The sequence below is a fragment of the Mus caroli genome, unplaced genomic scaffold (genome assembly GCF_978045245.1).
Source record: "Mus caroli unplaced genomic scaffold, Mus_caroli_1 scaffold_18, whole genome shotgun sequence".
NCBI lineage: Eukaryota > Metazoa > Chordata > Mammalia > Rodentia > Muridae > Mus > Mus caroli.
The window spans coordinates 65,188,894-65,212,589 of NW_028227273.1; the positions used below are offsets into that span (position 1 = coordinate 65,188,894).

Sequence of the window (23,696 nt, forward strand, 5' to 3'; positions counted from 1 at the left end):
TCATGATTCACATAAACCCCAGCAGGGAAACATACACAGAAACTAACTAGATAAAAATAGAAAATTAAATGCTTCTTGAGATCCTGTAGTGAAAGCACAACTCTGGGAAGAGGCACTCCGTCATCCTCTCGATGACCTGACAGCCCCATGGCACCGAAGCTGTAGCCCTCATGCAGCATGAACCCAACTCTGACAGTGTGACACGCATCCACGGCAGGATTGCATGCAAAGCCTTCAGTGTGTGCAGGAAAAGGAATGACTCACATTCTCGTGTTTCATGTGCTTCAGCAGGCGCAACTCTCGGTAGGTCCTTTTGGCGTGAATGATGGACTGAAACGGTCTCGACAGCTTCTTAACTGCCACACGATGCCCCGTCTTTGTATCAAAAGCAGCACTGATGTAAGGAAAACAACAGAACCCACCATTAAGAGTGTTCCAAATACTATTTTAAGCCGGGCATGGTGGCACATGCCTTTAATCCTCTACTTCCTGGGAGGCAGAGGCAAGCAAATTTCTGAGTTCAAGGCCAGCCTGGTCTACAAAGTGAGTTCCAGAACAGGCAGGGCTATACAGAGAAACCCTGTCTCGAAAAACAAACAAAAAAAGTGTTGCAAATACTATTTTTAATACTTTTCAGGCTATTTCATTTCCAAATTAAATTTGTGGCAAGACACAAAAAGAAAGACTATAATGACTCATTACCCACCACCCAGAGAAGGCACCTATTTATTTGGGATGCTTCTTTCTGCCTCTTTTGTCTGTATCAGCAGTTGGTAAGCATCTTCCAGAGAGGCGCAGACAGTAGCATTTTACTTTCCAAAGCCCAGGTAAGGTCCCTGACACAACTCCTCAGCTTGTAGTTGGTGCCGGAAAGCAGCCAAATAATAGGAACCTATAAGATGGGTGTGGCTGTGTTCTAGTAAACTTCATGAAACCAGGCAGCAGCCTGTCCAAGGAGCCAACACACACTGATAATCTTAAAGACTACGTGCTGGTCAAAGTAAAGGCCTCAGAAATTACGGTGCTTCCAGGAGAATAGCCTTCCAAGTGCTGGACGCTTCCCAGAGACTGAAGCACACACAGTAGGAAGTCCTCGAGTGTGGGAAGAGTGACAGAGGAGAACAAGCACTCACAACAGTGATGCTCACACAGTGACCACTGAACGAACACAGGTGGGATGAGCAGCAACATGACACCAGTGCAGCATCGCAGTGGCTAGTGCAGAACAATTGCACACCAGTCTGTCCTGCTCAGGAGTCTTTCTTTCACCCCCAAACCTACACGGATCCTCACTCATTAGCCATCGATCTGATTTGTGATAACTCTTGGAATTTCCCAGCCTCCTTTCTGAGGCTATACCACAGACATTTCTCTCACAGAGCAGGCACTTCCGGCACTTCAAGACATCACTTTCCATTTGTTTGCTAAAAGCCCTTGCTAGCAACCCTGAAGAAGGGTTGCTCTGCTGCAATTATCTATGGACTAGAATTTTCCATCACCCTCCAAAAGTCTGTCCTATCAGAAAGTACCCCTCCACTCCCAACTTTTGATAATATTCTTGGCAACTATATCATCCAACTGGAGGGCATATCCAACATCCCGTTTCCTGACCTCTCCGGAAACTCCACCTCATGCAGGGCCACACTTCAGCCATCTCTCTCCAGCACCGACTCCCCCTCCAACCTTTCGGCTTGCTTTTACTACTCTACCTTGAGTGCAGCAAGGCTGCTGACCTCATCAATTGTCTCTCCAGCCCTTCTGTCTTCAACATCCTAACTGCTCCCTTGTACCCTCCCCTTGGATCAAGTCTAACCTTAGGTGACCACAACCACTTAATTACCCAAGGCTAGCTATGGTTGAAAAAAAAAGTACAATCAAACTGCTTCTAAGTTTTTACTTCTGAACATAATTGCAAACATACTCTGAAACAGTGACTCCTCTCAGAACAAGGTCATTTTCTACTCTGAAAAAAGATCTCATGACTCTTCCACCTCTCAAACTTCCAATCCCTTCTCCCCCTCCCTTTCCTTGAGAGAACAGAAGTTAGCAAAGGGCGATCCATACAGCTCCATCTCTTCTGTGGATCTGTGCACCCCAGATGACCTCAGCCAACACTCTCCATAGTCTCTCTTACTCTAAGGAACGCATGCCCTCTGATCAAACCCAAGACTGACAGTGCTTTGGAGCCGTCCCACATCTTCTCAACAACATTCCTCCTGCGTGTTGCTGACTCACAAACGGGAGGAGGGGGACGTGGGTGGTGTGGGGGATGGACACACACACACACACAGGGAACTGAACCCTGGGTAGGCGAGTGCTCTACCACTGAGTTATTTACACACTGATGTCTCACTTGTCTCAAAATGTGCTCTAGAAATTTTTCATATTCATTAACTACTTTTGATGATCTTTCTCACAGTTAAAAAATTCTCCAAAACTTAATAATCTCTAAATTCTCAAGGTATGGGAACCATTCATGTCAGCTTCACCCGAGGATTAATTAGTAAGGAAACTCCTGGACACACCATCCTAGAGCTACAAATCAGAAACTGAAGAGAGCCCAATTTTCAAAGCCTTCATGCACTAACTAAAACAAAAGCTGTTAACCTACACCTATGCTGTTCAAAGTGCACTCGGTAGACCAGTGGTCCCAGCACTGCCTGGGAGCTCCCTGAGAAGGCAGGATCTTGGCCCACAGAGCAGTCTGCATTGTGACAATGTGATTCACACAGTTCCTAAGTTTGCGAAGCACAGCTCCACATACAATGCTGTTCTCAGCTCCATTCCTCCTTCAATCCAGCCTGCTGGAACTGCTCTTCTCAAGCCCACTACTGGGCTCGGTAAGCACGTTAGATGGCCAGTGTTCTGGACTAGCATTTGGCATGGTAAGACACCCCCCCCCCTTCCTCCTGTCAATCCTACAATGGACATGGGGCTTTCTGGGACCTTCTCTGAATCCCATACTTGTATTACATAAGCTCCTGATGATGGAGTTCTTCAGGGGAGGGTCCTGGGCTGCTTTCGTCTTCTCGTCTTTATAACCTCCTTTACAGCTGTGTTACAGTCCTCCACAGGCCCATGGGTTAAATAACACTTGGTTCCCAGCTGATAGCACCGCTTTGCTGTTAGGTAAACCCAGGCCGGCCTTACACTCACTGTAAAGCTGAAGATAATCCTAAATTCCTGACCCTCTGCCTCCACCTCCTGAACACTGGGACCACAAATGTGCCATTTCCAGATTGAGAGAATCCTAAAATCTTAGGAGGTGGGAGGGCCCAAGCAGGTAGCTCAGTGGATGAGGGTACAAGCCTGACAACCTAAGTTTGATTCCAGGAACTCAAATGGTAAAAGGCGAAAACCAACTTGAAATGTCCTCTGTCCTATACACGCACACCACGACACAAGAACACGCAGTACATCACCTCATACTAAACAAAAGATAGCTTCAGTGTTTTCACTGTGGTGGTAGAGCTTAGCTGGAAGGAGATAGTTTGGGCACCCTCTCTTCTGTCCCACTCCTGCCAGCTAAGGTGTACAGAACAGCCCACGGTATGCCCTCCCACATGCTCTGCTCGAGGGTATGGATGGAGGCAAGCACGGGGTGTGGGGGGGGAGCCCCGTGAAATGGAGACCGTAAGCCCTGGCTCCTTTCTCCTCTCAGGTGTTTGGTAGCAGGGATGAGAAAACTACACAACTGGTCATTTCGGGTTAAATTCCATCTATAAACACAAAACTCCCAAAGCCTATCCTTTCTTGAAATCTCTTTTCTAGGCAGCAGGACTGTGGGCAGTCCAGAAGATACCTAATTCTTGAGAACTTGACAAGGTGAAAACATCCACACTGTCCTCTTCCTGTCACTGTTACACCAGGTAAAAGATCCAATCGCTCCAGCCACAAACAAGCATCACACTTGCCCAGCAGGTAGATGGGCTTGCCACCAAGCTGGATGGGATAACCCTCAGACGTGTGCACATCTTTGACTCACACACAATTTCAAAATAATAAATGACTATTTTAAACTCAAGGAATTTTCTTGTAATACAGAATAAAAATGCACATTTCCTACCGCTATCTAAGTTTCAGATGAGTTGACCCAATCCCAGGGCTCACCCAATCAGTAGTCCCCCTTTATGGCCATGCCGGCCCCCACCCCAGGCCTGCTCTGGTGTGCTGGCTTCTTTCAGTTCCGTAAACTATTTGGATCTGCTGCTGCTAGTTCCTTCTCGCCTACCCGCACCCACTCCACAACTAAATCTTTATTCTTCAAGTATATATAGGCAGAGTCACCCCTCCACAGGGATGCCTACCCACCTGAGGCAAGCACTCTCTCGGTCTTTCACCCTTTATCTCCATAAGTCCGTAAGACAACCTTCCCTTTACCAGTGTGTGGTTAGAAACTGAGGAAATGGCCATGGCCCCTACACAACGTGGCTTCTTCAACTTCCACTCTGAGTGTCATGCCTCATGCAGCCTTTGTAACTCTGTCCTCTCCTTGGGATGAACCTGTGGGGAGCAGGGAGGGCCAGCAGGATGTGACCACACCTACAAGTTCAGCTCAGCTGGATAGCAGAACAGCTGCCCATTATGATCACCCACCCAGGCTCTTTTGCAACCAGCTCCAGAGCAAGAGGGGCAGGTTCCACCCTCTGACATCACTAGCCACTCAGTGGAGGACAGATGCCGCACAGGGACCCTACAGTCCCCAATAATCACAATGATTAGTATATGTTTATTTACCACCCACCAGGTAGTTAAACAAGGGCTGGGCTCTGGAAGAGGACTATCAGGGTTTTAATACTAGCTCTGCCACTTAATAACTCTTGAGGAAGTTAATTAAGTTCTACCAACCGCATATATAAAACAAATATAATGTCTGTATCTAACCTAAGGTACTAGTTTTTATGGCAGGTTTAGCAAATTTTGTAAAACTCAATTATCAGACATTAATAAATGACTCCTACTGCCACCTGCTCTGGGCAAGTTGAGGACAAGAAGTCCATCTGTTTCCCTCACCATCATGATACAAAGGGCTCAAAACCCCAGTTTCCTCAATTAGCACTTCCCAGTTCCCTCAATTAGTACTTCCAAGTTCCCTCAGGGTTGGACACACACCAGACAAATGCTGGTCAGTAAGCTGAGCTGCATACCCTTTACTAATGTTTGTTTTGTTTTGAGACAGTGTCTGGCTAAATTTTCTACACTGGCTTGAATGTATGACCTTCTTTTCAGTTACTGTGTGTTGGGATTAGAGACACATGCCACCACTCCTGGTTTATAGGCCTTCTTTCTTTTTTCTTTTTTGTGGTTTTGTTTTTGGGGGACAGGGTTTCTCTGTGTAGCCCTGGCTATCCTGGAACTCACTCTGCAGACCAGGCTATCCTTGGACACACAGATCCACCTGCCTGTGCCTCTCCAGTCCTTGGATTAAAGGTGAGTGCCCCTACTACCGAGGGGTCATGTTATTTTATTTTATGAATACAAAAGAAAACAATAAATATGGTAGCTGATGTCACAAAACTGGGATAACAAAATGCACAAGATACCAGGAATGACCAATTAAACAGCCAACAGACAGTTAAACATTTCTCCAAATCCTGGATTAAAAAACCATATATACCGAGGCCTGTGAAATGGTTCAGTAGGTATAGAAAAGATGAGAGGGTAAAGGCACTAACTGGCAGGCCTGAGAATACAGCCCCGGAAACCTACACAGTGGAAGGAGAGAGAACTGACTCCTGCAAGTTGTCCTCTGACATCCACAAGTCTAAGTCTGTAAAGATGCATACTCATTCATTTATTCATTCTCATTCTCTCATTCTTTTCCTGACTTCTTGTTCTTCCAGAGATCCTGAGTTCAATTCCCAGCAACTGCATGGTGGCTCACAGCCATCTCTAATGGGATCTGATGCTCTCTTCTGGTGTGTCTGAAGATAGTGACAGTGTACTCATATAAATAAATCTTTAAAAAAGGATCTCCTCTCTCTCTCCCTCTCTCTCTCTCTCCCTCTCCCTCTCTCTCTCTCTCTCTCTCTCTCTCTCTCACACACACACACACACACACTGAAGCTGGGAGTACTGAGTGGTTCATGCCTATAATCCTTCTGCTTGGAAGACAGAGACAGGTGGGACACGGTAGAAGCCAGTCTACTACAGAGTAAGATCATATCTCAAAACACCGGCACAGATACAAACAAAATAGGGTTCAAGGTACATATCTGTTGCAGTCTGGTTACAGGAAAACTAGAAACTACTTGAAATTCCAACAGCAGGACTTTAAAATTCTAGTACATTCTCCGTTCTCACACATGGAGCAAAGAGCAAGACTCTTTCATGTACTGAGGGCAAAAGAGCAAGTTTCAGAAGCAGAAAATGATCCTATCATAGGGAAATACTGTATTCATACAGCATAAATACCTAATATATCCTAAACTTGTTACACTTTTTTGAACAGTATATGTTTCCATTTTCTCTCTCCTTTTTTCTTAAAACAAGCTTTCATTTCTCATGGAGGCCATTAGTAGAGTGAGATACATGACTCACACTGCTGCTCTGTCACTTAGTAGTGTTTTCAACTTAATGCAAACTACTAGTTAGTAGCAATTACATTTCCTTCTAATGATACTTACACGGACATAATCACCATATGTAAATCTGGAGCCTACATTCCTAAATCACAATCATTTTTCATTTTACCAAGTAATTTTCAAATCTGCCTTTTGTAATATTCTCACTGATGCAGTCACACCAGATGTCCGCACATATGAGGCAGCACCATCTCAGTGACCGTCTAATGCTCCTCCCTAATCACATGCTCTCATTACAACACACTCATCTTACCATAGAGGACACACACTCCCATGAAAACACACCTTACATGTATGAGACAGGCAGGAATTACTCAGACATAGTTCTTGTGGGTTGAAACCCCTCCAGCAAAGACTGCTAATGCCCTAGCTCTATGCACCAACATGCTGTTTCCTCTCCCTATCAGAGCAGTATTTGGAAAGAACAGAAATTATGCATTCTGCCCTAAATTATAAATTTCCAAAAGCAGACGCTCCTAGAAAAGCCTTAAACCATCTAAAAAACAAACTGAAAGCCCAGAGGGAAGGAATCTAAAATCCACTCAAGCTGGTGAGATGGCTCAGTGGGTAAGAGCACCCGACTGTTCTTCCGAAGGTCCAGAGTTCAAATCCCAGCGACCACATGGTGGCTCACAACCATCCGTAACGTGATCTGGCGCCCTCTTCTGGAGTGTCTGGGGACAGCTACAGTGTACTTACATATAATAAATAAATAAAATCCACTCAATAAGTGACTATGCCACATACTATTCTGGCACTGTCTAGTTCTTTTAAATTGAAAAGGTACCTTGAGAAAGGGTCTCTTCTCTCACTGGCCTAGAACTTACCAAGTAGGCTGGACTGGGCAAGCCCAAGATCTGCCCTTCTGTGCTGCCCCAGTGCTCAGATTACAAGTGCATGCTATGACACCCAGATTCCCCCTCCCTTCCAAAATGTGGTTTCCAAGGGAACAAAATGTCCCCTCTGTTGAAAACCACTGATCTAGAGAAGACTGTAGCAGCCCTGTGCAGAGATCTAGATAGTAACTAGGCCTTCTGCCAATAGCCACAAGGGTAAGGTGCCTTCAGAGGATTCTCTAGCCTCAGACAAATGTAAAGGCCCTTATTTTACCACTCCAGCCCAATCAGGGGTTTCATAAGGTCATTTCCACACAGGTATAAACCGCATTTTTGAGTGTTATGTCCCTCCCACTGTGCCTTCTTTTATAAAAGGGGCTATTTTCCAAAGCCTCATTACAGTGTACCACTAGAAACATTTCTCCATTTTGCTGTTTCAAAATCTCAATATCAAGTATTTCTTTAAGCAATCATAATTAACTCACTTCAAATAAATCTAAAATATCAGACTAATTACACTCAAGTTACTATGGTCTTGCTACCAGCATGGAAAAAGCTTTCATAGCAATAGTTCCTAGGCTCCATCTCTGCTATAAATCTGTGCTACAAACCTAACTATGGGTAAACACAAGGATTGATGTCTCCACAGGCTAACTTCCCTAAGTGCAGAACTTTCTACCTTATACAATATCTGGACATTTTATGATAGCACTTAGGGTATTATCTAGTGCTGGGTAACAAATATTCCCAAAATGTGGAGCTTTAAACCTGATTTATTATCTCCTATTGTGGATCAAGAACTAGGAAGCTATTTAGCAAGGTGGCTCTGGCTATTTCCCTGAAAGCTGCAGTGAAGAGATGGGCCATAGCAAGTCTTTTCTAATTGTTTTTACATTTTCATCATGGGAAAGCGTGTTTTACCTACATGTATATCTGTGTACCATGTGCATGCAGTAGTCAAGTCAAAAGAGGAAGTCACATCCCTTGGAATTGGAGTTACAAATGGGTGTGAGCTACCATGTGGGCCCTGAGAACCAAACTTAGGTCCTCTGGAAAAGCAACCAGTGCTCTTAACTGCTGAACATCTCTCCAGGCCAACAGTCACTTTTATACCTGCTGAGGCTGGAGGATCCTTTTCCAAGGATTCTCTTAGCTGTTGTGCTTGCCATCTGGGGCTCTCCACAGGGCTGCTTTGCAGGCTTCCCCTAGAAGTTCTTTAGAAAGGGTGATTTAGGGCTGGAGAGATGGTACAGCAGTTAAGAGCACTGACTGCTCTTCCAGAGGTTCTGAGTTCAATTTCCAGCAACCACATGGTGGCTCACAGCCATCTATAATGAGATCTGATGCCCTCTTCTGGTGTGTCTGAAGAGAGCTTCAGTGTACTCGTATACATTAAATAAATACTATTTTAAAAAAGAAAAGAAAGGGTGATTTTGTTCCCTAGAGGACATCCTAAGTCATTCTGGACTGTCACAACCAAGTCTTAGAGAAGAATGTTCCTGGCACCACGTAGGGGGTGTCCAGAGATGCTGCTTGCTAAGCATCCTACAGGGGATCAACAGCCAAGAATTATGATCAACTATTTGACTCCAAATGCCAAAGTGTATCAGAGCTGAGAAACTATGCTCTAGAATAGGAGTATCCAACCTCCTGAACTGTGATAGAATGTCATCTATGCATGTGTTGGGTGGAATTCATAGCTATCCTGATGCACATGGCCTGCAAAGCAGCCTGTGAGCAAGACGTTGGATATCCTACTCCTTCAGCAGTGTTCCCAGGGAAAAAGCACCACAGGAGGTACAACCTCATTTACAGCATTCCTTCTGCAGCCACTCATTCCTGCCACATTCTACACAGTAGAAAACTGAGCCACCAAGTACAGTCCTCACTCAGTAGAGGGGAAGGAACTAAGCTCTGCGTCAACAGGACATCTTAATTCTTTATTCAGACTACAGATGTTCTCTAATTTGCTCTCCAACTTTGTTCTATACACCTGTAAGACTGAGAAGATGGCAAGCACTCAGTACCAAATTACTAGGAATTCTGACGTGAGCTTCTCCAGGCTGATGATAAGCAGCCAGACACTCTCCCAATGCTCAGCAACAGCATCTGTCCCAGGAAGCCGTGTGTTCACACACTACAGTGTACTCTGTTGCTAAGGCAGGACACTGGGGTGGATACATGTGTTAGAAGCACTATGACTTAATATTCCAACTTACTGGGTTTTTTGGTTTGGATTTCTTTTGGGCAAAAAAAAAAAAAAAAAAAAAAAATCAAAACAAACAAACAAACAAACCTCCATAACCAATGTTAAGTCAAAGCTGGTATTTCTAATGTATTTCTCTACATAAAAAAATCTTTTTATTGGGCTGGAGAGATGGCTCAGCAGTTAAGAGCACTGGCTGCTATTCCAGAGGATCTGGGTTCTATTCTCAGCAGCCACATGGTAGCTCACAATTGTCTATAACCACAGACATACATGCAGGCAAAACATCAATGCACATAAAAGAAATCTTTTTCTAAAAATAAAAATCTTTTATTGATCTAGAAATTTCCAGTTAGCAAATTTAAATGTACCCCATGCAATACCAAAAAAAAAAAAAAAAAAAAAAAACAAACAAACCAGTAGTCAAAATATGAGTTCTAGTTTGGCAGTTACTAGGAGATGATCCCAAACAAAGCTTTTTAACGCATCTGTTTCCAAAGGAATAAAACAAGGAATCACCAGCCCTGCCTAGCTTAAAACGCAGTGAAGAGGCTAAGTATGTTGAATGTGTTTTATATTAAAAACAAAAGTGGCCGGGCGTGGTGGCGCACGCCTTTAATCCCAGCACTCGGGAGGCAGAGGCAGGCGGATTTCTGAGTTCGAGGCCAGCCTGGTCTACAAAGTGAGCTCCAGGACAGCCAGGGCTACACAGAGAAACCCTGTCTCGAAAAGCAAAAAAAAAAAACCAAACAAACAAACAAACAAAAAAAAAAAAAAAAACAAAAGTGGGGGGGAGGGTATGGGGGACTTTTGGGATAGCATTTGAAATGTAAATGAAGAAAATACCTAATTAAAAAAATTAAAAAGAAAGCAAGCTGAGCAAGCCAGGGGAAGCAAGCCAGTAAGCAGCACCCCTCCATGGCCTCTGCATCAGCTCCTGCCTCCAGGTTCCTACCCTGTGTGAGTTCCAGTCCTGACTCCCTTTGGTGATGAACAGCGTGTGGAAGTGTAAGCTGAATAAATCCTTTCCTCTCCAAACAAAAAAACAAACAAACAAAAAACCCAAAAGTGTTGCTTGTGTCTGTGTGGGGGCTTGTGCATGTGAGTACCACGTCTGTAGAGGCCATGTCTGAATCTGAGGTCACAGGCAGCTATAAGCTTCCGAGTATGGGTGCTGGAATGAAACTTGGATCCTCTGCAAGAACAGTTCAAACTCTCAACAACTGAGCCATCTCTCCAGCCCCAGAAGGTAGTTTTAAATACTCCAAGTTGAAATGAATATCCAACTATAAAATAAGTCTGTACCTGCAGTTTCCAGCATGGGGCTTTCTATGTAGTAAACTCTCAATATTTTTAGATCTTTCTCTCACATTGCAAGTTGAGCATATCTCTGAAGTAATAGTAAAAAGAGAAGATTATTAAAATGTAACTGAGAGTCCTTGAAATCCTCCATGATTTGTCAATCTATGGATACCTGTAGTTTCTACAAGTTAAAAGTGTACATGGATTCAACAACCCTTAGATGGAACCTGAGAACTACTACAGTTGGCAGTATATTGTAACTAATCCTCTAAAGACGGAACTCAGAACCACCTTTCCTCTGCATACTTGTTTCCTACTCCAGTCTGTGAGAGAGCAGAAGCTGTGGTTTATTTTTTATCCTTGGCACCTAGCCATGACCTGATCATAAAACAAAAATAATAAACACATACCAAAACCAGATCACTGCTGACCTCAAGAATAGAGAAGGCTGGGGAGTCAGAAAGACAGGGGTGTCTGCAGACAAACTGCAGCCGACTGTACAAGAGCAGCCCTTTCCTCCTCCAATCAGTCCAAGCCAACACTTCAAACAGGAAGGTTTTTTTTGTTTTGTTTTTTTTGGTTTTTTGAGACAGGGTTTCTCTGTGTAGCCCTGAATGTCCTGGAACTCACTTTGTAGACCAGGCTGGCCTGGAACTCAGAAATTCGCCTGCCTCTGCCCCCCAAGTGCTGGGATTAAAGGCATACTGTTTCTTCCACTGTATAAGTCAAGGTAACAGCTCTATGCTTTGTACAGAAGTTCTGCTAGTCAGGAACACAAGTCAACTATTAGGGAAAGCAGTTACCCGAGTCCAACTGTAGACCTACATCTTGACTCCTGAGTGACTGTGAGACACAGCTGAGAGCTGCAGCTGGGTCAGGCTGGTCCTCTTCGCATCTGTTCACTTACATGATATTCTCTCCTGCTGTACTGAGTAGTCTACTCAGCTCTCAAAATAATTCTCAATACTTTTTTCCTCCATGAAACCATCCTAAATACTATAGTGCACAGACAAGCACCACTTCTGGGTTTATGTCCACACTATGTGAATATAGTTCCCTAGTCAGTTTCTTTATTTCTAAGTAGTCTGTTCCACATGCTGGTGAGTCTGGAACACTGTCTGAGAGGTATCAACAAATTTTCTTCACTACAGTAAATCCAAAACTTAAACATAAGTGTGTATAAACACACACACTATAATAGTGTTGTTAACTGAGCAGGATCTAGACTCACCTGGAAGACAGGCCTCTGGGCGTGAGGGATTATCTTTATTACACTGACTGGGCTGGGAACATCCAGTCATTCCCTGGCTGGGATCCTGAACAGGGAGCTGAACAGCAGCATGACCTCAGCACTCTCTGCTTCCTGACTGTGGACTGGCTGGGACCAGCTGCTTTAGGCTCCTGTTGTCTTGACACCCCCACCCCCACCACCTCCACCATAAAGGACTGTATTCTTCAGAGGTGAGCCAAGAGAAACCTTTTTCCTGCACATTACTTTTGTCAGGGTACTTCATCAAAGCAAAGGAAAAGAAAGAAAGACACACATGATGCAAACAGAACACCATTGCACAGAAAGCAAACAAATCATTAAAAAAATAAAAACTAATCAGGGAAGGCAGGGGTGCTACAAAATCTTGCACATCTCAGTGAACTCAGAATTTACAAGATTAGATGTTCCTAGTTCTTTTGATATAGGATTATCACAAGGTGCCCCATGCTGACCTCAAACTCACAATCATCCTGCCTCAACCTCTTGACTACCGGAATTACTGGTCGGTACCACCACTCCTAGCACAACAGAGGAGTCCCAACCACCAAGAGTACTTTTGTACGGCAATGTGCCCAAAATGGATATACATAGAAAAAGAAAACTTAAGAATGAGTCATGATGCAAAATGATGATGGTGATGATGAGTAAAACTGCCCAAAGATAAACACAGGATATCAGAACAACAGAGCACTTTGAAGAAGTATGAGGACGACACAAAGTGGGGCTGTCAGAACCCAAGTTCTATCCCCAGAACCACACTTAAGTGCTGGCTGTGGTGGTGTGTACCCGTAACTCCAGGACTGAGTAGAGACAGAAGAGGAGGATTCCTGGGACTTGTTGGCCAGTTAGCCTAACTAGAGATCCAGGCTGGTGACATTCTGTCTGAGGGAAGATAGACTGCATTCTCTAGCCTCCACACAAACTTGAGAACAGGCACACATGTACATAGAAATAAAGATATAAAGCACAGCATTAAATATTAAAAGTTACAAATTCTAATACAGAATTATTTATTACCATGTCAGAACCCTTCACTCATTACTATGGTTAATTCAGGAAACACCAAAATTTGAGTGTAAATAGCGGGCTCTAAGTCAAGAATAAAGCTAATTTTTTGTTACTGCTGGAATCCACAGATTACTAAAAATTCACCCTCTGTAATTGTCTAATACTTTAAAGACTAAAATGCTAACAAGAACCTTCAAAATAAGAGCAGTGGTGCACAGCTGTAATCCCATCCGAGACAGAGGTAGAAAGAAGGACTGCCATGATCTGCAGCCAGGTTAGTGTGCATGGTGTGCCCCAAGCCAGGGATGGCTTATATATCTGGACTGTGTCAAGCATAAGCTGGGTCACGTCAATGGGTAACACTGCTACTGCTTGTTCTGTGTTCACGTGAAATTCTCTTGCTTTTCTAACATTTTTATTTTATTTGAGATAGTGTCTCACTATATAGCCCTGGCTGGCCTGAATACCGTATCTTTGAACTCTGAAAAGAGCTACCTACTGAAAGATTACAGTAGGAGAGAAAGGGCAAGAAAACCAGAGATAGCCAGGCGTGATGGCACATGCCTTTAATCCCAGCACTCGGGAGGCAGAGGCAGGCGGATTTCTAAGTTCGAGGCCAGCCTGGTCTACAGAGTGAGTTCTAGGACAGCCAGGGCTATACAGAGAAACCCTGTCTTGAAAAACCAAAAAAAAAAAAAAAGAAGAAGAAAAGAAAAGAAAACCAGAGATGCTGGGAAAAGCACTACCTTCAGATTTGGACTTAATGCTAACATACTCAGTAAGCTTTCCTTTCCAGAAACATTTACAAGTCCTAAGAGGAATCATGACAAAAGGAAAACAAAGTTATTCACATTCATTGTTTCTTCACAGCACTACACAGCTACCCACCAGCTACCCACGATCTGTGCAAGCGGTCCTATCCACAGTAAGCTTGGGATCTCGACAACGCTTTCTCGTGTTCTCCTGAAGATAATGAAGGTCATGCTGAAGGAAGCCCCATGTATAGCATTCCTCTCTGCTGACAGGTACAGTGTTCAAGTTAGCCTATAGTTTTTAGTCAAGACCAATTATTCTAAATATGTACTGTTGTGTAAAACGTTTTCAATTAAAGGTGACTAATTTCCAACCCTCCCCCAACATAAGGCACCACTTATAAGACAAATCTGGCTGTCACAATGGGAAATTGTCATAAATCTTAAGATTGGGGGACAACACTGCTGTTAAATATATAATACCCAGTCAGACCCGCAACAAAGTATCACCTTCTGCTCCTCAGAACAGGCACAGGCCAAGGACCCTATGTTACACCATGTTTGGGGATGTAAATATGTAAATGAAGTTTAGAGATACAAAGAAATAACAGATCACAATTTTTAAAACTCTCATGTGTATTGCATGTAAGTCTGTGTGGGGGTGTTAGATCCCCTGGGACTACAATTAGAGACAGTTGTGAGCTGCCATGTGGGTCCTGGGAATTGAACCCAGATCCTCTGGAAGAACAGCCAGTGTTCTTAACCAGGCAACAACTTCTCCAACATCTCAGATAACTAACTGTGTTACTTTTTAAACCTTTTGCCTGGTATCAGTATCATTTAACATTGAGTTGCTCATTTCAAGAGAGATCACCCAACCAGAGGGCACTCAGAACACTACATAAGGAATCAGAAACCTAAGCAAGCCAGACTGCAGCATCACACAAGGGGACGACGGCAGAATTGGGGAGATGGTTCAGTCAGAAAAGTGGTCCAGCAGCAAGTATGAAGACCCGAGTTTGATCCCAGTACCAACATAAACCAAACAACATCAGCAACAAAAGACAGGTAGGTGACTATGTGCTTGGAAACAGGAAGGTTCCTGAGGATCTCTGGCCAGCTCGTCTAAGCAGTCCATGCGCTCCAGATCCAGTGAGAGATACTATCAAAAATAAAGTAGAAAGTCATAGTGGACAATAACTGAAGTTAAACTCTGGCCTTTGCATATATGCAAACACACATGCAAGAACATTTACACACACACACACACACACACAATCAGGTAATCACAACTATCTCAACACAAGACGTCAACATCAGTACTTCACAATGATTACTAGGGAGTTGGATTTTTCTTTCTCTCTTTTTTTTACAGATGAGAAAAAACTAAAGTCTTCACTGGCAACTGGGAGATTAAACGATGTATTTCTAAATCTAAGTTCAAGGAAGTTAGAGCTAGCAAAAGCCCTAGTGAAGTTTAAGGGGGAAGGGTAAAGAGGAGTCACCTACTGAAGATACTAAGAATAAAAAAATTATTTCTGGGAATTAAATTAGATCTGCTACAGGAATGCGGTAATACAAGATGAACTCAGTACTTGCACAAGCCAGACACCCCAAGCTGCGTGTTACAGGAAAGAGCAAAGGCCTGATTATGAGCATGACAATGGTCCAAGTGGATCCGAGCAAAGGGCTCAAGATCAAGACCAATTACTCTCACACCCCATTTAACTAAAACAGCCTCCCAGAGCCTTCACACATCAAAAGAGGTTTTGTTTTGTTTTCTGACCTCTTGTGGGCACATGCTGATGTCATCCTTTCCAGATCTGAATCACCAGATGGAAATGGTTCTCTGACACAGATTTCCAATACATACCCTGGCATCAAGCTGCCCTAGATTTGACAAGCTACTAGAATGTCACTTGAAAGGGGAGGGGCTGTCTTTAGAAATATAAAGGTAGTTTTGAGATGATGACACTGAACAATATGAAAGAAAGAAAAGCTACAAAGACTTCCAAAGCAACCTAGGTCTCTTCCTGCTTTTGTGTGTGCATGTGTGTAGGTCAGAGGTTGACCTTAGGTGCCTTCCACCATGTTTTGAGAAAGGCTTTCTCACTGAATCTGGACCTCACTAACTTGGCTAGGCTAGCTGGCCAGCTAGTCCAAAGGCTCCACCCATCCTCCTGTCTCTGCACCCCAGCACTGAGCTCACACATGTGCTGTGTCCGGCTTTCACATGCTGCCTGGATCCAAGTCATGGCCCCATGCTTTCATGGCAAACACTATGGCACCTCCCCAGGTCCCTTGCTTTCTTTGGACTTTATAAACAACACTTAACACTACCAATACTAAGCTAAGGAACTTATCACAACAAAGGAGCAACTGCTGCTGTTTTAGGTAAGCTGTGGCCTGCAAGCTTGGGGACACAACCAGTATACACCTGTAGTAGGGCACACACACAGCTTCCTTCACGTCACAAGCACAGTGGCAACCCCACTAAGATCTACAAGGAGGAGGTTTTGAGGGAAACAAGGAAATCTGTAATCACATCATTCAGTGTGACAGGAGCAAACATGTTCAGGGTCTACAGTTAGTCAGACAACAGGTCTAGACAGAATAAACATTTGTTCTATTACCTTTCTGTTATGTTGCCATGGGAACCTGTTTTCAGGAACTTACTTTCTGCAACCAAATGATAAAGCAGTGTGTGTAGGCGGGATGTGTGTGTGTGTGTGTGTAGAGCGAGAGCGTGTGCGCGAGAGAGAGCCGTGTGCGCGAGAGAGAGAGCAAGAGAGAGAGAGAGAGAGCGCGAGCAAGCAAGAGAGCCAGAGAGTGTGCATCACATAAAGACAGCCAAGACAGGACAGAGCAGAGCTGTTACAAGGTATCTGTAGACAGGTATTGGTCACATCTATTCAAGTTAACATTCCTTGGAGTCTTACAGACAAACATCAGTGCCAGGTAACACAATGAGGGAAAGGCAGGAATGGAAAACAGACACAGAGCCAAAGATTAAAATAAATGGGATTTTAAATGCTCGGATACTCTGAGGAAGATACAAGTGACTTAAAATATGAGCAAGTATTAAGAAAAAGCCTGGAAGTCAAAGATGTTAGAAAACACTCAGCCTGCCAGCAGCTCCTCTTTCTTTTTCAGCTGAACTCAGCAGCTAATCTCTTTGATCCCTTCCTTTTGGCAGCAAAACCCTTCAACAACAAACAAACAAACAAATTTTTTGAAGTAAGCATGTTATTTAGAGAGCTGAAGTGGAGTACCCTGAATTTCCGAGCTCAACAAAAATTCTGGCTCTGGCACTTAGGACTTGTGGATGAGAGTACAGGGCATAGGTCAAGTCCCTGCCATGATTTCTCTCTCTTGTGCTACCATAAACCGCAAACAGTTTAGTTAGTGCCTCGATCAGATAAGGAACAGAAATGAAAAACTAGGGGGCTAGACCCCAGCTCTGCTCTGACTGCAACCCACCTTGGCTTACTTTTTCAGCACAGAAGTTGGTCTTTACAAAGGCAAATCTGACCATGTACGATTCCTAGCAGCTGCAAACCCTTCCCCTTCTGACTGCTCCCAGATCCATTCAGCTCTAGCTGATGGTCATACAGCACAGGGTCTTTTGTTAACCCCAGCTCATCCACAGAACTAGGCTAAAACGCCAGCCTGGAGGCTGGAGTGCAGCTCACTGGATCCCATGGTTAGCGTGCACAGCCCCCAGGGTTGTCACTAAAGATGCAGGAGAGAGAGAGAGGGAAAAGCAACCCACCTACTCTAGAAAGAGAGGGACTGATAATGCCTTAAATGAAGATCATTGATAAACCAAAGAATCACATTAAGATGCCAGTTAAGCCGGGCGTGGTGGCGCACGCCTTTAATCCCAGCACTCGGGAGGCAGAGGCAGGCGGATTTCTGAGTTTGAGGCCAGCCTGGTCTACAAAGTGAGTTCCAGGACAGCCAGGGCTATACAGAGAAACCCTGTCTCAAAAAAAAAACCAAAAAAAAAAAAAAAAAAAAAAGATGCCAGTTAATACTAAAGTGACAGCGTCCAGGGAATTCCTCGACATTTGAGTCCTAAGCTTTAAGGGTTTAGCACAATTCCCAACATTGTCCACAGAAGGCAAAGCCAACAGATCATCTCTGAGGCTGAATTAAAGAGAAATCAAAAGAATACTCCTCAATATTCAAAACTGAAAAGTGGCAGAACTGAGAGGCCTGGGGTGTAGTGCTCGTCATGAGTGGGAAACGGAACTCAACAAAATAAACTATACAGCTAGCTCGGCTGAACTCTCCTCCACCCCCCATACAAACCATTGCCGGGAGCTGGGGAAGAGATGCTCAGTGGTTATGAGCACTGGCAAGGGCTTCTGTTGGCTCACGACCTTCAGTAACTCCAAGTCCAGAGGATCCAATACCCCCTTCTGGGCTCCAGAGCACCAAGCACTCTGTGGTGTAGAGATACACATTCAAACAAAACACTCATACAAATAACAAATAAAGAAATCTAAACACACACACATCCTCTTGCCAATCATTTGGTAGGCACTTTTTGTCTATTTATTGTTTTTCTTGAGAAAGGGCGCTGAGTTCACTCTGCAGTTGGCCTCAAACCTAAATGCTTATTAAGACTGGTAACATCCAGTTAACTAGTCTACTTTTAGTCACAAGACTGTAATGGGAGATAGGTCAGCTAAAAGCAGCTTGGTGGTCCACTCCTATGACCCTAGCATTAGAGAGCCTCAGACAAGTGGATCAAGAGTTCAAGACCAGAAGGCTCTATCCTGAAGGAAAGTAGGAAGAAAGGCAGGAAGGGAAGGAAGAGAGACCGGCTATTATTACAACTAATAGTAAAGGCCCAGCCTTCTCAGTCGTCAAGAGTGAAAAGTCATACCTAATCGTGGAGTTTTATTTTTTCCCTGGCTAACTAAAACTAATGGTAAATGGCTATTAATACTTAAAAAAAAAAAAAGCTTCATTTATTTTTGTTATATTTACTGGAATAATCTTGTCCTATATAGCATGCTAAATCAGATTTAGTTAGAAGAAATTACCATGTTTAGCTACAAGTTTGTTACATGTCTACATGCCGATCATAAACTAAGCATAGCCATGCCTACAACACAGCAAGCAACCCATAAAATGCAGCCATTAAATCCATCCATTCTTCTACAAGCCCAATGACAAAATGAGCTGTCTCGTTCTGTACTCTTAGCTCAAGACTCTAGCCTTGATTCTAGCCAGAGTTTGGTGGTATGTAATACAGACCAATGAATAAATAGCTGTGAATGATCTAGAAGTAATTCTTAATTCTCACTCCCAAGGCATGGTACCCAAGTGTGTCCAGCAAGGGGCTGGAAAGCCCCTTTCCCCAGAGGAAAGACACTGACGTTCCTGTTTATATTTCCTTAAATTCACCACAAAGATTTTCCCCTACGCCCCAAACCACACAATCAATGCTTTGCAACAATGTGGTCTTTAACGATTTTGCTTCGTTTCCCTTTTCAGGCAGTAAATAGAGTTCCTTAAAACTTAGAGAACTTAGTTTATTTCCCTTTACACTTTTAAAAAGAAAGATATTTGTAAAAACATACCAATTCTCAATTTCTAGACTCTCATTCATCTTAGAGTCACAGTTGGTAATAATACTACAGTTTGCTTCTTGTTTTTTGTTACTGTCGCTCACTGCATACTACAAATTAAAATTAATCTTAAACTTAAAAGAAAAAAATTAAGTTACAAATCAAAGTGTATCATGTCCCATTCGAGATTCCTTTTTTGAAGAGACCTCAGGTCCCTCCTGACTTATTCCACTGTCACCAGTAGAACAGCCTGCTCTCTTCTCAAGAGCTCAGTTCTAAATCCCCCTCAATTATATCCATTCAAATGGACTTCATTATTCCCCAACATCAAACTATCTCAGAGAAGGAAGGTGAAGAAAGGGAACACAGGCCTCAAGGTGGATTAAAAAAGAAATTCAAGAAGCCAGGTGTAGTGTTGCAAGTCTTTAATCCCAGCACTCTGAGAGGCAAAGTCCAGCTGATCTGAGTTGGAGGCCAGCCTGGTCTACAATGTGAATTCTAGGACAGCTCATCTCAAAAAACAAACAAACATAAAAGTATTTTTCAGTCACACCTAAAAAGCTAATTGAAAACACAATTTCAAATAACTTGAGAGAAGTTAACACTTGTAAATCTAACTGAAGGTGACATTTGCTCGGTCAGACACAATTTCAGCTATCTTTTCCTCATCAATAGGCTACATAATAAATCTCTAAGCTAGAAACTCCTCCTCTCTGGAAAGTCAGGCAAGGAACTGAACAGTGGTTGTCTCTGGAAGACCGGCACGCAGGGCAGAAACAGAAACAGGCTTTTTGCTGCATACCTTTTGGGCCCTTATTTCAAGCAACCTGCTTTGTGTGGTGCACTGCTGCTGGGGCTGGAATGCAGGGCCTCCCACAGGCAAGGCCAGGGGTGTCCCACTGCGTTCCATCACTGGGCCAGCACTACCTATGTTTAAGAAGCTGTTTGGTAGAAGTCTATCTAATTGTGAGGTTGTGCTCAATTACATTACACAGAAAACAGCAGCACTAGAGGAAGTGGAGTTGGTTTCACTGTGGCGCTGGCTCTTCTGCCAGGGCAGTAGTGTCCACAGGAAACCTTGCAAATTCACCATCCCAGAAGGCCCGAGTTCTGTTGCTTCACTCCCTGAGCATTCAAATGGAAACAAACTTCTAGTACTGTACCAATTAGGAATGAAGAATAGAGGTACTTAAGGAGCTGGTAAGTATTAGAGAAACAATGATGCAACAGATCAATCACAAATACATGAGAGATGTTATTGACATTTCCTTTAAAGTGTAAACTGCCATTCTGTAGACTCAGTGAGAAAGATGTCCAGGTCGGTATCCTCTGCAACATAGCTTAAGCAGCTTGAACCAGCAAATGCAATATGATCTGTTGCTGGACACAATTGCACAATCTCAATTACCCAGAAGATTCTACCAAACAGGAAATTCACGATGTGACTTTAAGTAACACAGGACTCATACTTAAAGGTTAGCACATCCAGAAGCCTGGAATTTGTTCCAAAACAAAACAAAAACCATTTCCCAGACTCCTTCGGAAACCATGAATGCATTTAAGTCACTAAAACACAGGAAGGGCTCATCTGCTGAATCTGACACTTATTGTCAGATAGGGAGCTCTAAAAGATATAATAAAAGATACTGTGTGAATCCTTCAAAGTTCCTTAGAGAACATTTCTGGAGTGGAAGTTTTATGGTAGAAATTTAATCTGAAACCTGCTCCCAGGGCCTTGCATGGTAGCAAAAGCCTTTATTCTCAGTGCTGGCAGACAAAATTTGTTGAGTTCCAGGCAAGACAGGGAGAGCCATAGTGGAACTAAAATAGCACACACCCCCCCCCACCCGGTGTTAAGGAAAGCTAAAAAGCATCGTTTCCTATGTTCCAGGCTCTCCCGAAAACCACCACGTACCTTGCTGCTTACAAGCTGATAAAACTTCGCAAATCTTCTAAGGGACTTAAAAAAAAGAAAAGCACCCCCATGAATTAATTCAATTAAAAGCTATCTACACCTCCAGCTCTAGTCCTACCTTCTTGATCTTGAGGGGCGCCCCTCTGCTCGATATGGAAAACTGTTTTGTCAAACAATACTGAAATGAGCAGTGGTATGTGACTAAGCGGCGAGCTGGAGCGTCCTTGCAAGGCGCTGCCACCCTCCCTCCCCGAAAAGGAAATACGCTTTCAACCGAATCGGAAACACACCACGCAAGCTGGCACCGTGGTCCCCGAGATAAAGTCGATATTTTAAGCTCTTAGGGGTGCTGCTAATTCAAGTGCGAATCCCAAAGGAACGTTTCCTGAGACAGGATTTTTCGATGGAGGCTTGCAAAAATGGGAAAAGGGGGAGAAAGAAAAAAAAAAATTCCGGGAAAGGAGCGCTTTCTCTTGCAAGTTTCGTTCAGGTGACCGCAGTCCCCGGGTCAGGCTTTGCCCTACTGCTCCTCGCAGGAGCTCCGCCCAGCTCGTCTGCTCCCCGGGGCAGGGCTCCCGCGTCCCGAGTGGCGGTACCCGGAGGCAGGGTCTTGAGGCCGCGCTGCAGCAAAGGACCCCCGGGAGGAACAGTCTTGGGAGCAGGGAGAGCGCAGGGTAGAGCAGCATCCCACCGCGCCCGCGGCTGACCCGCTCCCGCATACGGCTCGTCCCCGACCTGCGCGTGCAGGGCGAGGGGTGCAGGACACGTCCCGCTCCAGCTGCCCCCTGCACCCCCAGACACGCCCGGAGGAGAATTCCTGCCGCTGGGCGCATCGCTGAGCTGTGGGGACAGGCCTGGCCCTCAGGCATGCTGGGCCACCCTGCTTGCTCCACCGCGTCCCCCCACCCCACCCCTAACCCGAGGCCCGGCGACACTCACCACACCGAGCCATAGGCGCCCGAGCCCACCGGGGACAGGTTCTGGTATCGTTCGGGCACCTCCCAGATGGTCTTGTTCAGCTCCTGCCGGTAGAACGTGGGCCTCTCCTGCGACATCTTCCAGCGGCGGCAGCGGGGCGAGGAGGTGGCCGAGCGGGGGCTCCTGCCTGCAGCCGCACGCTCTCCTCTGCGCCCGCCCGCCCGCGGCAGACCGGACCCCGCGCCCGCCGCCCGCGCAGGTGTGGAGGCTGCGACCCGCCGCCCCTGTCAGCCGCGGCGGCTCCTATGAGCCTCGGCAAGGTGCCGGAGCCGGCTGCACGGCTCGAGGCTGCTCCCGCCGCGGTCCTCCTGCAGCCGCTCCCCGGGGAGGGAGCGCACGCCGACGCCGCAGGACACCCGCTCGCGCTCCAGCGCCCCGCTCGGGCTCCAGTGGCGGCGATCCCACAGGCAGCGGCCGGGAGCCTCTCGCGGAACTCTCGCGAGAACAGCTCCAGGAGGCCCCGCTCCGAGCCCAGATCTTACCCAATATGGAACCTGCCCACGGGCGGGGGTTCGCGAGAAGAGCGCGCAGGGCCGGCAGATCTCGCGAGAATAGGGACGCGGCTTGGGGAGCCGAGGCAGGAACTCTCGGGGACTGGGCTCCCCGGGGCGCCAAGGGTGGAGGCCGCAGCGCGGGGCGCGCGCGCCTCTCTGTGGTCACACGGGCGAATGCCTGGCGCCATGGCGGAAAGCCGCTGTGACAGCGTCGGGGAAGAGAGCCAAACGATCTTTGAACTCCGAGCAACCTGCTCACTGGAGCCGGCAATTTCCAAGAACAACTTGCAAGAACAGACAGGCCCTGTCCAGAAAGCTGTCGCATTCCGGTCTGCTCAAGGACAAGTGGCTCACCTCGGGATGCGGGTGAAACCTGCCCCCTAGGCAAATATTAGTCCTACCTCAAAGCCCAGGCTCTCCCTTCAGGCGCTCCTACATGTTCTCAGGCAGAAGTTGCAGAAGGAGGTTCCAGGGACCCACAGGGAGTTCCAATGCAGGAGGTCAGAGGTAGACATCATGAATGGCCCACTTCCAGGCAGGGGACCAGCATTTGCAAGGCCCTGGGTTCAATACCCAGTACTGGAAGGGAAAGGTACACACACACACTGCAAGTAGTCATTCCATTTCAGGAAGGTCTTCTCATATATTTTATTTATTTATATTTACACCACCTGCAATTCCAGCATTTGGAAAGACCAGAAAACCCTTCATATATATATATATATTATATATATATATATATATATATAATATATATATATATATATTT

General features: G+C 45.1%; 1 protein-coding gene across 2 annotated transcripts in view; it reads right to left on the reverse strand.

Moving 5' to 3' along the window:
- Mapk14 (mitogen-activated protein kinase 14) overlaps positions 1–22,883 on the reverse strand; it is a 56,451-nt gene extending 33,568 nt beyond the window's left edge. Inside the window, exons 1-2 of one of the 2 annotated variants that reach the window (XM_021186018.2) lie at positions 22,395–22,883; positions 265–394 (exon numbers count right to left, since the gene is read on the reverse strand). In XM_021186018.2, the coding sequence (XP_021041677.1) occupies positions 265–394; positions 22,395–22,510 (246 nt within the window). In that variant the 5' untranslated portion in view covers positions 22,511–22,883. The remainder of the gene's footprint in view (positions 1–264; positions 395–22,394) is intronic. The other variant, XM_021186017.2, reaches the window with a different exon arrangement.
- Positions 22,884–23,696: the final 813 nt, after the last annotated feature.